Source organism: Marmota monax, unplaced genomic scaffold (genome assembly GCF_021218885.2).
Source record: "Marmota monax isolate L192 unplaced genomic scaffold, Marmota_monax_Labrador192_F-V1.1 WCK01_AAM20220418_F8-fsc00397, whole genome shotgun sequence".
NCBI classification, from domain to species: domain Eukaryota; kingdom Metazoa; phylum Chordata; class Mammalia; order Rodentia; family Sciuridae; genus Marmota; species Marmota monax.
Window position 1 is genome coordinate 147,473 of NW_026692162.1, and position 11,550 is coordinate 159,022.

Sequence of the window (11,550 nt, forward strand, 5' to 3'; positions counted from 1 at the left end):
CAACTGCTTATTGAAGGACATTTGAGCTGATTTCAGTTTTCAGGCATTATAAATAAAACTGCTATGCACGTTCCTGTATGGGCTTCTCTGGGTTAATGCCCACAGTTGCATTTGCTGGTTTGCATGGTGGTTGCCAGTTTAGTCTCACAAGATACTGTTTTACCAAGAGAACTTTTAAGTGATATCTGTATTTTTTGATCATATTATTATCAGTCTACATCTGAAAAGAGTAATACATGTAAAATAAATACGTGAATATTTATTCAACTCTAGACAATGCTTGATACCATAAAAGAACTCCAGGAACCTGTGGTCTATACATTAGAAAGCATTTGATAGGATGTCTTATTATTAAAAACTGCAATCATCATTTGTTTTTCCCATTGTAAAAGCATATAAAAAAGCATATTTCTCATACGCTCAGAAAATTTGGAAAGCAAGGAAAAAACTGAGGGATAGAGGCACAGTTCCATTACCTTGAGTAAAAAGCATCTTCAAACAGTTTCCCTCTGCGTTTAAAAAATCATCCAAGACACACTTCAAGCACCTGCATTGAAGAAAGGGTATGGCTCTGGCCAGTCACATACAGGGATGGAAACAGCCCTTTCCCCAATGAGCCTAGGTTGTCGAGACTGCAGCCCTGGAAATAATGAGTGCTGTTCAGGAGGCAGCTTGTGGTAGAGGCCTGGAGAGACATTGTGGGGCCTGGTGACATGACACCTGCATGTGTTAAAACTGAACGCGGAAGATCTGTCACATACACTTAGGCAGCCCCTTTCCTTTGGTTGTCTAGCCCACCCTTGCAAGTGTTCATATGCCCTTTGCTCCACCTGTGATTTGACAGGATGACATCATCGATGATGTCGACAGCTTTCTTGCTGCAGCAGAGACCCTGAAGGAAAGAGGTGCATATAAGATCTTCGTGATGGCGACTCATGGCTTGCTGTCTTCAGACGCACCCCGGCTGATTGAAGAGTCTGCCATTGATGAGGTAATGGGCCCTGGTTAATGTGGGTGCACTTGCCCGGGCATTGGCATCTCCAAAATCTGAGGCACAGAGAGTTGGTACAAGAGGATGCTCATTTGTGCTAAAAATGAATTTAAACATGGGTTAAAGTTGCATTTCATTGACTATAAGCAGCTTGAATACCACTTTTTTTAAAAAAATCACAGCTTTGTGACATAAAATTTGCATATCATAGAATTCATTCACTTAAAGTATACAATCTGATGGTTTTTAGAGAATACAAAATTGTGTAATGATTACCACAGGAGTGAGATCATACAGTATGTCATCACTTGAGATTAGCTTCTTTACTTAGCATAATATTTTCAAGGTTCATTCATTTTGTAGCATGGATCAATACTTGGTTCCTTTTTATGACTGAATAATATTCTGTGGTATGTGCTACATTTTGTTTCTCCATCAATTGCTGGAAACTTGAGTTCAGTTTGTACTTTTTTACTATTATGAACGATACTGCTATGAACCCTGATATATAAGTTTTTGTGTGGATGTGTTTTCAGCTCTCCTGGGTACATATTCCTAGGAGAGAGATTGCTAGTTTATATGGTAACTTAATATGTAAACTTTTAAGGTGCTACTAGACAGGTTTCTAAAGCAGCTTAAGCAACTCACAGTCCTAACAGCAGTGAGGGGGCTCCAGTTTCTCCACATCCTCCCCAGCACTTGTTATCATCTGTGTTTTTAGCCATAACTATCCTAGTAGGTGTGAAGTTATCAAATCTTAACCCAAGAGACACGGATAGCTTCACGTTGATTGGAAAGCTTATTGAAAGGAGGGGAGACCACTCTACCCTCGTCCTGTTAAGTAGGACCTCACATATTTGAAAATGCATCACATTTTCAGATCAAGCCATGAAGCTGCTTAGCTTTTAGTTTTCGATTGTTTAGTGTTCTTTTCCTTTTCTGCAGTGCTGGGCATGGAACATAAGGCTCATACATGTCAAGCCTGCTCTCTTATCACTGAGCTACACCCCCAGCCCCAGAAGCTACTTGACTTTCTGATGCTCTTGGTTTTCCTCTTGATTCTTAGGTGGTGGTTACCAATACAATTCCACATGAAATTCAGAAGCTTCAGTGTCCCAAGATCAAAACTGTGGATATCAGTATGATCCTCTCAGAAGCCATCCGTCGCATTCACAATGGAGAGTCTATGTCCTACCTTTTCAGAAACATAGGCTTAGATGACTAAAAGGCTGTCCTTTTTAAAACTCCCAAGGGCCAAACTGGAAGCACAGGCATGAATGCTGTGAGGACACTTCTGGCTAGGGCTGGATGTACTTGACGGAACCCTGTGCTGCTGTTCCTCACCCCTCCCCCCACCCCTCCCCATGGATTCCTGGGAAGACAGACAAAACTTTTTATGTTGGGTTGGGTATTTGAGTTTTGGGAGCAATTTTTATAAAAGAAAAACTATTCTCCTCTTAAATAAGTTAAAATGTGGTTGTTTTTAGTGTAACTATTAAAAAAAAAACTTTGGAATAAGATTTTTAAGCCTACAAACAGCCTTTTTCCAAAGTTGTTTGAGCCAAGTGTCCAAAAATGTTCAAATAATTTACTCTGATACCTGCAATTGAAAAGCCAAAAAGATTATACTGTTGACTCAAGTAAATGATGTTTTTAGAAATGCTTTTATAGACAAGCATATGGAATATGTGGTTGTATTTATTTTCTGCAACAAAAGAAGGAATAAAAATATGTGTTTGTGTGTGTTTTTTAAAATTGTGTCTGGGCAGTTGTTCTATAACTAAAATAAAATGTAAGCAGAATATTATGTGCTATGGATGCTGAAATGTTCATCAGCTTGTTAAGTTTTCTGCATAAACTTGCAGAAGGTGCAGTAGCCTCCTTGGAGGTAGGTAGCCTCTTACTTAGCAGGGCAGTGCTCCCTATTCTGATGATTGATTGGAGACCCTGCAAGTTATGATGTGAAATCACTTGACTGAGGCAGGAGAAGTTTGAATCTTAGGACGAAATGTGGTGGAGGGGGCATGAGCAGCCCTCTGCATCTGGCTTTCCTCCTTTACTAGAACATAACCATTCTTGCATCAGTATATGCCACTGCAGGCCCTGGGGGGGTGACATGCTCTGAGATAGGGGAGCATAACAAATGGTAAATAATGGGAACTTTGTCCATGTCAAGGGTCTACAGATTGTCTAATTTTAAAGTTTCAAGTTTAGAACTCCGACCTTCTCCCTTAGAGTATAGCAGACAGGCTTCTAAGGAATGCTGGGACCCCAGAGGTAGGCCAGTGGATGAGGATTTCCCTTAGGCTGCTCACTCAGTGGCACTCCCAGCCAATCCTGGGAGGAAGCATAGACTTTCTTACAAGAAAGAGAAACCTTTTTTTCTGCCTGTCTTACAATCTGGACTAAAATAGCAGTTGATTTAGCACAAAATTAAGATGAGTCACTGTTTTCCATAGTGGGGTTTCTCAGTGACCCTCAGAAAGCAGTAACTCAGGTTTGCCAGAGCAAGCCTGGAATCCCATGTGTGCAGAAGCACTGAAGACTTAGAAGCTGGCCTGAGCATGTGATGGTCACTCACCTCCTCCAACACCAAGTGGTGCCCACCTTGCCATTTTAGTAAAAAAATAAAAAGCGGTGGCACATGCCGCGTAGTCCCAGCAGCTCAGGAAGTTGAGGCAGGAGGATTGTGAGTTCAAAGCCAGTCTTAGCAATTTTTGTGAGACTGTCTCAAAAATAAAAAGGGCTGATGATGTGGCTCAGTAGTTAAGCGCCTCTGGGTTCTATCCCTGGTACCAACAACAACAAAAAAAGAGCTTGGAAAATGGTGTTTCAACCCCCCTAAGTTTTCAAATTCAGTTAATGATAGAGCCATTAACTTTGAAGAAGTGCCCTTGCCTTTATGAATATGTCCCTAGAAATTGAAAACCATGATCTTCACAAATAAATGGGATTTAAGAATACTACATTGGGATAATAGGAACATATCTCAATATTGTAAAAAGCTACCTATGCTAAGCTCAAGGCCAACATCATTCTAAATAGAGAAAGTTGAAAGCATTCCCTCTAAAACCTAGAACAAGACAGGGATGCCCTCTTTCACCACTTCTATTTAACATAGTCCTTGAAACTCTAGCCAGAGCAAATTTAAAGGGTAAAGATAGGAAAGAAGAACTCAAACTTTTTATCACTATTTGCTGATAACATGATTCTATACTTAGAGAATCCAAAAAATTCCACCAGAAAACTTCTAGAACTAATAAGTGAATTCAGCCAAGTTTCAGGATATAAAATCAATACCCATAAATCAAATGCAATTCTATATATCAACAATGAATCTTCTGAAGGAAAGACTAGGAAAACTACCCCATTATAATAGCCTCAAAAAAAAAAAAAAGCCTCTTCAACAAATGGTGCTGGGAAAACTGGAAATCCATATGTTGCAAAATGAAATCAACAAAATGTAATCAACAAAAGTGGTGAAAGACCTCTACAATGAAAACTATAGAACACTAAAGAAATTAAAGAAGACCTTAGAACATAGATCTATCTCCCTTGTTCTTGGATAGGCTGAATTAATATTGTCAAAATGACCATACTACCAAAAGCACTATACAGATTTAATGCGATTCCAATCAAAATCCCAATGACGGGCTGGGGATGTGGCTCAAGTGGTAACCCGCTCGCCTGGCATGCGCAGGGCGCTGGGTTCAATCTTCGGCACCACATAAAAAAATAAAGATGTTGTGTCCACCGAAAAACTGAAAGAAAAATATTAAAAATTTTTCTCTCTATCTCTCCTCTCTCTCTCTCTCTCTCTCTCTCTCTCTCTCTCTCTCTCTCTCTCTCTCTCTCTTTAAAAAAAAAATCCCAATGTGACATTCCTCATAGAAACAGAAAAAGCAATCATGAAATACATCTGGAAAAATAAGACTCAGAATAGCCAAAGCAATCCTTAGCAAGAAGAGTGAAGCAGGTTCCTTCACAATACCAGACCTTAAACTATGTATACTACATAGCAATAGTAACAATAATGGCATGGTATTGGCACCAAAATAGACTATTATAGACAATGATACAGAGTAGAGGACACAGAGACAAACCCACATAAATACAGTTATCTCATACTAGACAAAGGTGCCAAAAACATGCATTGGAGAAAAGATAGCCTCTTCAACAAATGGTGCTGGGAAAACTGGAAATCCATATGTAGCAAAATGAAATTAAACCCCACTCTCTCACCATGCACAAAACTTCACTCAAAGTGGATCAGAGGCCTAGGAATTAGACCAGAGACCCTGTGCCTAATAGAAGAAAAAGTAGGCCCAAATCTTCATCATGTTAGATTAGGCCCCTACTTCCTCATCAAGACTCCTAAAGGGCAAGAAATAAAATCAAGAATCAATAAATAGGATGAATTCAGACTGAAAAGCTGCTTCTCAGCAATAAGAAACAACCAGTAAGGTGAGGAGAGAGCCTACAGTATGGGAGCAAATTTTTACCACACACATATCAGATAGAGCACTAATCTCCAGGATATAGAAAGAACTCAAAAAATTTAACACTAAAAAAAAAACAAAAAACAAAACAAAACCTGATCAATAAATGAGCCAAGGAACTGAACAGACACTTCTCAGAAGAAGATATACAATCAATCAACAAATATATGAAAATATGTTCAACATCTCTAGCAATTAGAGAAATGCAAATCAAAACTATTTCATCTCACTCCAGTCAGAATGGCAGCTATTAAGAATACAAGCAAGAATAAATGTTGGTGAGGCTGTGGGGAAAAAGGCACACTCATACATTGCTGGTGGGACTGCAAATTTGTGCAACCAATCTGGAAAGCAATATAGAGATTACTTAGAAAACTTGGAATCGAAACTATTTGACCCAGCTATCCCACTCCTCGGTTTATACCCAAAGGAATTAAAGATTGCATACTACAGTGACTCAGCCATATCATTGCTTATAGCAGCACAATTCACAATAGCTAAACTGTGAAACCAACCTAGATGCCCTTCAGTAGATGAATGGATAAAGAAAATGTGATATATACACAATGGATTTTACTCAGCATTAAAAGAGAATAAATCATGGCATTTGCAGGTAAATGAATGGAGTTGGAGAATATCATACTAAGTGAACCAAAAACCAACGGCCGAATGTTTTCACTGATAAGTGGATGCTGATCCATAATGGGGGTGGCGGGGTAGCATGGGAGGAATGGAGGAATTTTGGATAGGGAAAAGGAGAGGGAGGAGTACGGAGGGGGAATGGGGGTAGGAAAGATGGTGGAATGAGATGGACATCATTACCCTAAGTACATGTATGAAGACACAAATGGTGTGACTGTACTTTGTGTACAACCAGAGAAATGAAAAACTGTGCCCCATTTGTGTACTGTAAATTGAAATGCATTCTGCTGTCATGTATAACAAATTAGATCAAGTAAATTAATTGATTAATTTAGAAAAAAAAAAGAACAATACATTGACAGCCACTTTGACCTCTGTGGCTCTAGTCATTAGTTTGTCATTCTCTCAATTAGTTAATTACATATGGAAACAGAGCTTTGGAAACTGGTGTCACAACCAGTGAGAGGAGCCAGCCAGTCTCACCAGGGTAACTAAAATGGGCCCGAAAAACGTCAGCAGTGAATGTCCCCTCTCCAGGTACTACCATGTTGGCTTTTCTCCACTTCTGCCCTGTGGATTCTGTCTCTTCACTTTCTGTTACATATGAATGAGAAGGAAGTCACCATGTAGTCTAGCTTTGAAACTAGTGACAACACTTTACAATTGGCCTTAGGAACTTCCATGTGGGAATTAAGCCCAGTGGCCCGGGCCCATTCACATTGTCTAGCAAAAGGCAAGCATGGGCCGTGCTCTAGATGCCGTATGAGAGGAAGCGTGCTTTCAAACTCTTTCCAATGGGTTTCCTCTGCAGCTGTGTTCAATGGGGTGTTCTTCCATGTGTCCATGAAGAAAAGTCAGAATTTGCAGAATAGGGGCCGGGTTTTGTGATGCATGCCTGTAATTCCAGCAAGTCTGGGGGCAGAGGCAGGAGGATTGCAAGTTCAAGGCCAGCCTGGGCAACTTGGAGAGATTCTAACTAAAAAAAAAAAAAAAAAAAAAAAGTGAAGCTATGGATGTCTCTCACTGCTCGAGCACCCCTGGGTTCAAGCCCCAGTACCTCAAAAAAAAATTTGCAGAAGGGAAGTGAATGGAAAAAAATATGTGTAATGAGAAAATTTGTCTCTGGATAATGAACTTGTGGGGTAAACTGGGATTTAGAAAGATGTGAAGATGAATACCCAAAGGAACTCATACCACATATGGGTCACCAAGGGTCGTGGATGGATAAACACCAATTCAGCCATTACTATGTGCCAGGAGCATTCATCATTGGCTCTCACAATTTATTTCATTACCTCTGAGGCCCCACCACTGTGACCAATCGAGCTAGGACGGAGAATGAATTCCTGCTTCCCAGGCCGGTGCTTTCCCTTCATCTCAATCACATTGCCTAAATAGGCCTGCCAATTTGTGATTCCAAAGCTAATATCTTTCCTTTGAATCCAATTGGCAGTCCTTGACACAGGAGAGCTGGAGAGTGTTGAGAGCCATCCGTGGGCTGTGCTGCACATTGTAGCCTAGTGAGGGGACAGGTCTGGCACTGGGAACTTCCCGGGGCACCTCCACAGGGTTAGACCACCTGAAGCAGGTGAACTTCCCCCTCCCCTCTGCCAAAGATCCCACATGGCACCTGAGATGGGTGTGACCTGCCACGATGCCAATCAACCTGCTGACTGCAAAACATCTACCCTTGAAACCTTATCCCTGCCTCTGATGCACCCCCTTAAATAACCACCAGAGCCGTCTTTCCTTTGTCTAGTTCTAGCTCTTCCCTGGACTGGATGTATCAGGGGCTCCGCTTTTGTAAATATATTTCTGGCTCTTTGTGTTTTGTTCTTCACTAATTATTTTAGACTTTAAGTTTTCAGGTGGCTTACACCCTCCTCAGCAGGAAGAAGAACACCCCAATGAGAAAATGGCTGTTGCCCCCATTAGGAGAGCACCCTGGCAGTCATCTGAACCTGATGCTCAGTGACCCAACTATGCCCGGTTTGGGGTAGTTTCAGGATTGGCTGACTACCCTGATAACTAATAACAGAAGGGACCATTTATTAAGCACCATCATCCCTCAGGACATTACTCACTATCCCTCACTGTCACAGCATCTGAAGTGGACGTACAAGGAAACTGGAGAGGCAAAGGACTTTTCCCACCAGTCAGGGTCAGGATTTGAACGTAGGCCTGTGATTCCAAAGCTAATATCTTTCCTTTGAATCCAAGGCCTCAACCAAACACCCCATGATGGTTGTGGCTCTGCACATATATGAAATTACTACTCCTTATGTTACTTACATAAAGTAATACACATCGATGTCAAGGCCCATCAAAGTTGAAATTTGCATTGTTAACATGGGACCTTCACTGTTGCTACTTCAGAACTGTGCAGCCTTGGAGGCTTATAAATGCTCCCTTCTGTACCTCATGGATGAGCAAAGTTTTGTATGCAAATTGACAAGTGGGTAATTAGTTAAAACTATTGATATAAATTGAGGTGTATTCGGGTTCTCCAGGGAAACAATTAATAGGAGATTTTATGTATACAGAGAAAAACAGACAAAAACCGATTAGCAGAGAGAGCACTACCCATGTATTTTAAGGAAGATGTCTCAAGATGGAGCTGACAAGTCCAAAACTTGCAGGTGCAAGTTCAAAACTCCAAGTGCAGCCTGGAGTCCAGGGGAAGAGCTGCTGTTGTAGTCTCAGGTCCAAAGGCAGAATTTATTCTTCCTGTGAAAGTCTTCAACTAATTGGGTATGACCTGCTCATGTTTTGAGGGGTAACCCACTTATTCAAAACCTACTGATTTAAATACTAATTACATTTAAGAAATACCTTCAGAGGCTGGGGATACATAGTCAGTGGCAGAGTGCTTGCCTAGCATGTGCACGGCCCTGGACTCAATCCCCAGTATCAAAAAAAAAAAAAAAAAAAAGAAAAAGAAAGAAAGAAAAAGAAAAAGAAATACCTCAGAACATCTAGACTGGTTTGACCAAAACCTAGATATAGCCTTGCCAAATTTGGACATGAAATTGACCATCCCATTAATTATAATCCTCAGGGCAACCACTAAGAAAATAAATTTAAAACACAATAAGAGAAAGGAAGGAATCAAATGGCAGACCAGAAAATGTCAATAACACAAGGAAGTTGTGAAAGAATTAGGAACATAAAAAATATAAGACATGGAAAACAGTAAAATGACAGAGGTAAGTGCTTCCTTATCAGTAATTATGCTAATATAATAGATTGGACTTTCCAATTAAAAGACAGCATTTGGTGGAATGAATTTTTAAAAAGTGATATTTTATATTTTACAAGAGTCTTGCTTGGTTTAGCTCCCAAGACATAAGTAGGTTGAAAGTGAAAGGATAGAAAAAGATACTGATGCAAAGAGTAACTATAGTTAACGTGGTTGCATAGACAAAATGACCCTTAAGACAAATGTTGCTGCAAGAGATAATGGCATTACCTAATAATAAAGAGGGACAATCCATCAAGAAGATAGAACAATTATGTATGCATCTAAAAATAGAACCCCAAAATATATGAAGAAAAAAACTGACAGAATTGAAGGAATACATAATTCAACACTAAGACTTAGAGAATTCAACATCCACTTTTTTGAGGGGAGGGGGTACCAGGGATTGAACTCAGGAGCTCTCAACCACTGAGCTATATCCCCAGCCCTATTTTGTATTTATTTAGAGACAGGGTCTCACTGAGTTGCTTAGCACCTTGCTTTTGCTGAGGCTATCTTTGAACTTGCAATCCTCCTGTCTCAGCCTCCCGAGCAGCTGGGATTACAGGTGTCAACATCCACTTTTAATAGAACACCTAGACAAAAAATATAAGAGTAGTTGAACACCATAAACCAATTAGGCCTAATGGACATATTGTAAAATAATCCACCCAACAATAACAGAATACATATTCATCTCAGGTGCCCATAGAACATTCTCTAGTACAGACAATATATTGGAAAAAAATAATAGATCTCAGTAAATTTTAAAAGATTGAAATATACAATATATCTTTCCTGATCATAATGGAATAAAATAGAAATTAGGAACAGAAGAAAATATGGAAGATTCACCAAAACACTGAAATTTTAAAAAAATACCCTGGCCAGGCATGGTGGTACACACCTGTAATCCAGCTACTTAGGAGCCTGAGGTAGGAGGATCACAGGTTCAAGGGCTGCCCAGGCAACTTAGTGAAACCCTGACTCCAAGTAAAATAAAGGGATGGGGATGTAGCTAGGTGGTAGAGGCCCTGGGTGCAATTCCCAGTACCACAAAAAAGGAAAAAAAAAATAAAACTCTTAAAAAAATCAATGGATCAAAGAAGAAACTAGAAAATAGGTTAAAAGTACTTTGAGATAAATAAAAATGAAACAAAAAAGGTTTGTGACATAGCAAAAAAACACCATTCAGAAGGAAATTTGTAGCTGAAAATGGCTACATTAAATAAGAAAAGTATGTCGAATCAATAACCAAATTGTACACCTTAAAGAAATAAAGAACAGACTAAATCCAAAGCTAGCAGAAGGAAGAGAATATTAAAGATTAGGGCAGAGGTAAGCAAAAGAGACGATTAAAAAAAAATAGGGACAATCAATACCTCCTTAGCTTTGGTCTAGGATAATGCTGCCCTCAGAATAAGTTCTCAATTCTTGGAGAAATTAGTGAAGAATTGGTGTTAATTCTTGAAATAGATCTTTAAAATCACCAATGAAACCACCTGGTTCTGGGATTTTCTTTATCAGAGTTTTTGGTTAGTGAGTCAATCTCCTTACTTGTATGTGTTGATTCAAACTTTATTTCTTCCTGAGTTAGTCTTGGTAGTTTGTGGGTACCTGGGGATCCGTACATTTTTTCCGAGTTATCCAATTTAAATGGCATAAATTGTTCATCAAGTTCTCCATAATCCTTTCTCTTTCCATAAAATCAATTGTAATGTCTCCGCTTTCCCTTCTAATTTTAGTACTTTGAGCCTTCTCTTTTTTTTCCTTTGGTTGTGCAATATAATGAAGCAGTGCAGGATGGGAGATTTTAAATTTTAAATACCTGTGTTAGTCTGCGTTCCACTGTGTATCAAAACACCTGAAATGACCAATTTAGAGAGGAAAGGTTGGTTTGGGCCTAGGTTTTAGAGGTTTCAATCCATGGTCGGGAGGCCTGTTGCTTTTGGCCTGGGGTGAGGCAGAGAATCATCCTGGGGAGCACATGTTGGAGCAAGCTGCTCACTTCATGACAGCTGGACAGCAAAAAGAAAAAAAAAAGAAAAAGGAAGAGACTGTCATCCCACAAGACTCTTCAAAGACATTCTCTCAATGACCTAAAACCTCCCACTAGATCCTATCTCTTAAAGGTTTTCAACACAACCAAGAATTTAACATATAGGCCCTTGGGGGATGGA

The 11,550-nt window shown here is 39.8% G+C and overlaps 1 protein-coding gene across 9 annotated transcripts in view; it reads left to right on the forward strand.

The window, feature by feature from the left end:
- Positions 1 to 2,746, forward strand: part of Prpsap2 (phosphoribosyl pyrophosphate synthetase associated protein 2) — a 41,823-nt gene extending 39,077 nt beyond the window's left edge. For all 9 annotated transcript variants that reach the window (XM_046420596.2, XM_046420529.2, XM_046420554.2 and 6 more), the window contains 2 exons: positions 845 to 991; positions 2,058 to 2,746. In XM_046420596.2, coding sequence (XP_046276552.1) covers positions 845 to 991; positions 2,058 to 2,216 — 306 coding nt within the window. In that variant the 3' untranslated portion in view covers positions 2,217 to 2,746. The remainder of the gene's footprint in view (positions 1 to 844; positions 992 to 2,057) is intronic.
- The last annotated feature ends 8,804 nt before the right edge of the window (positions 2,747 to 11,550 follow it).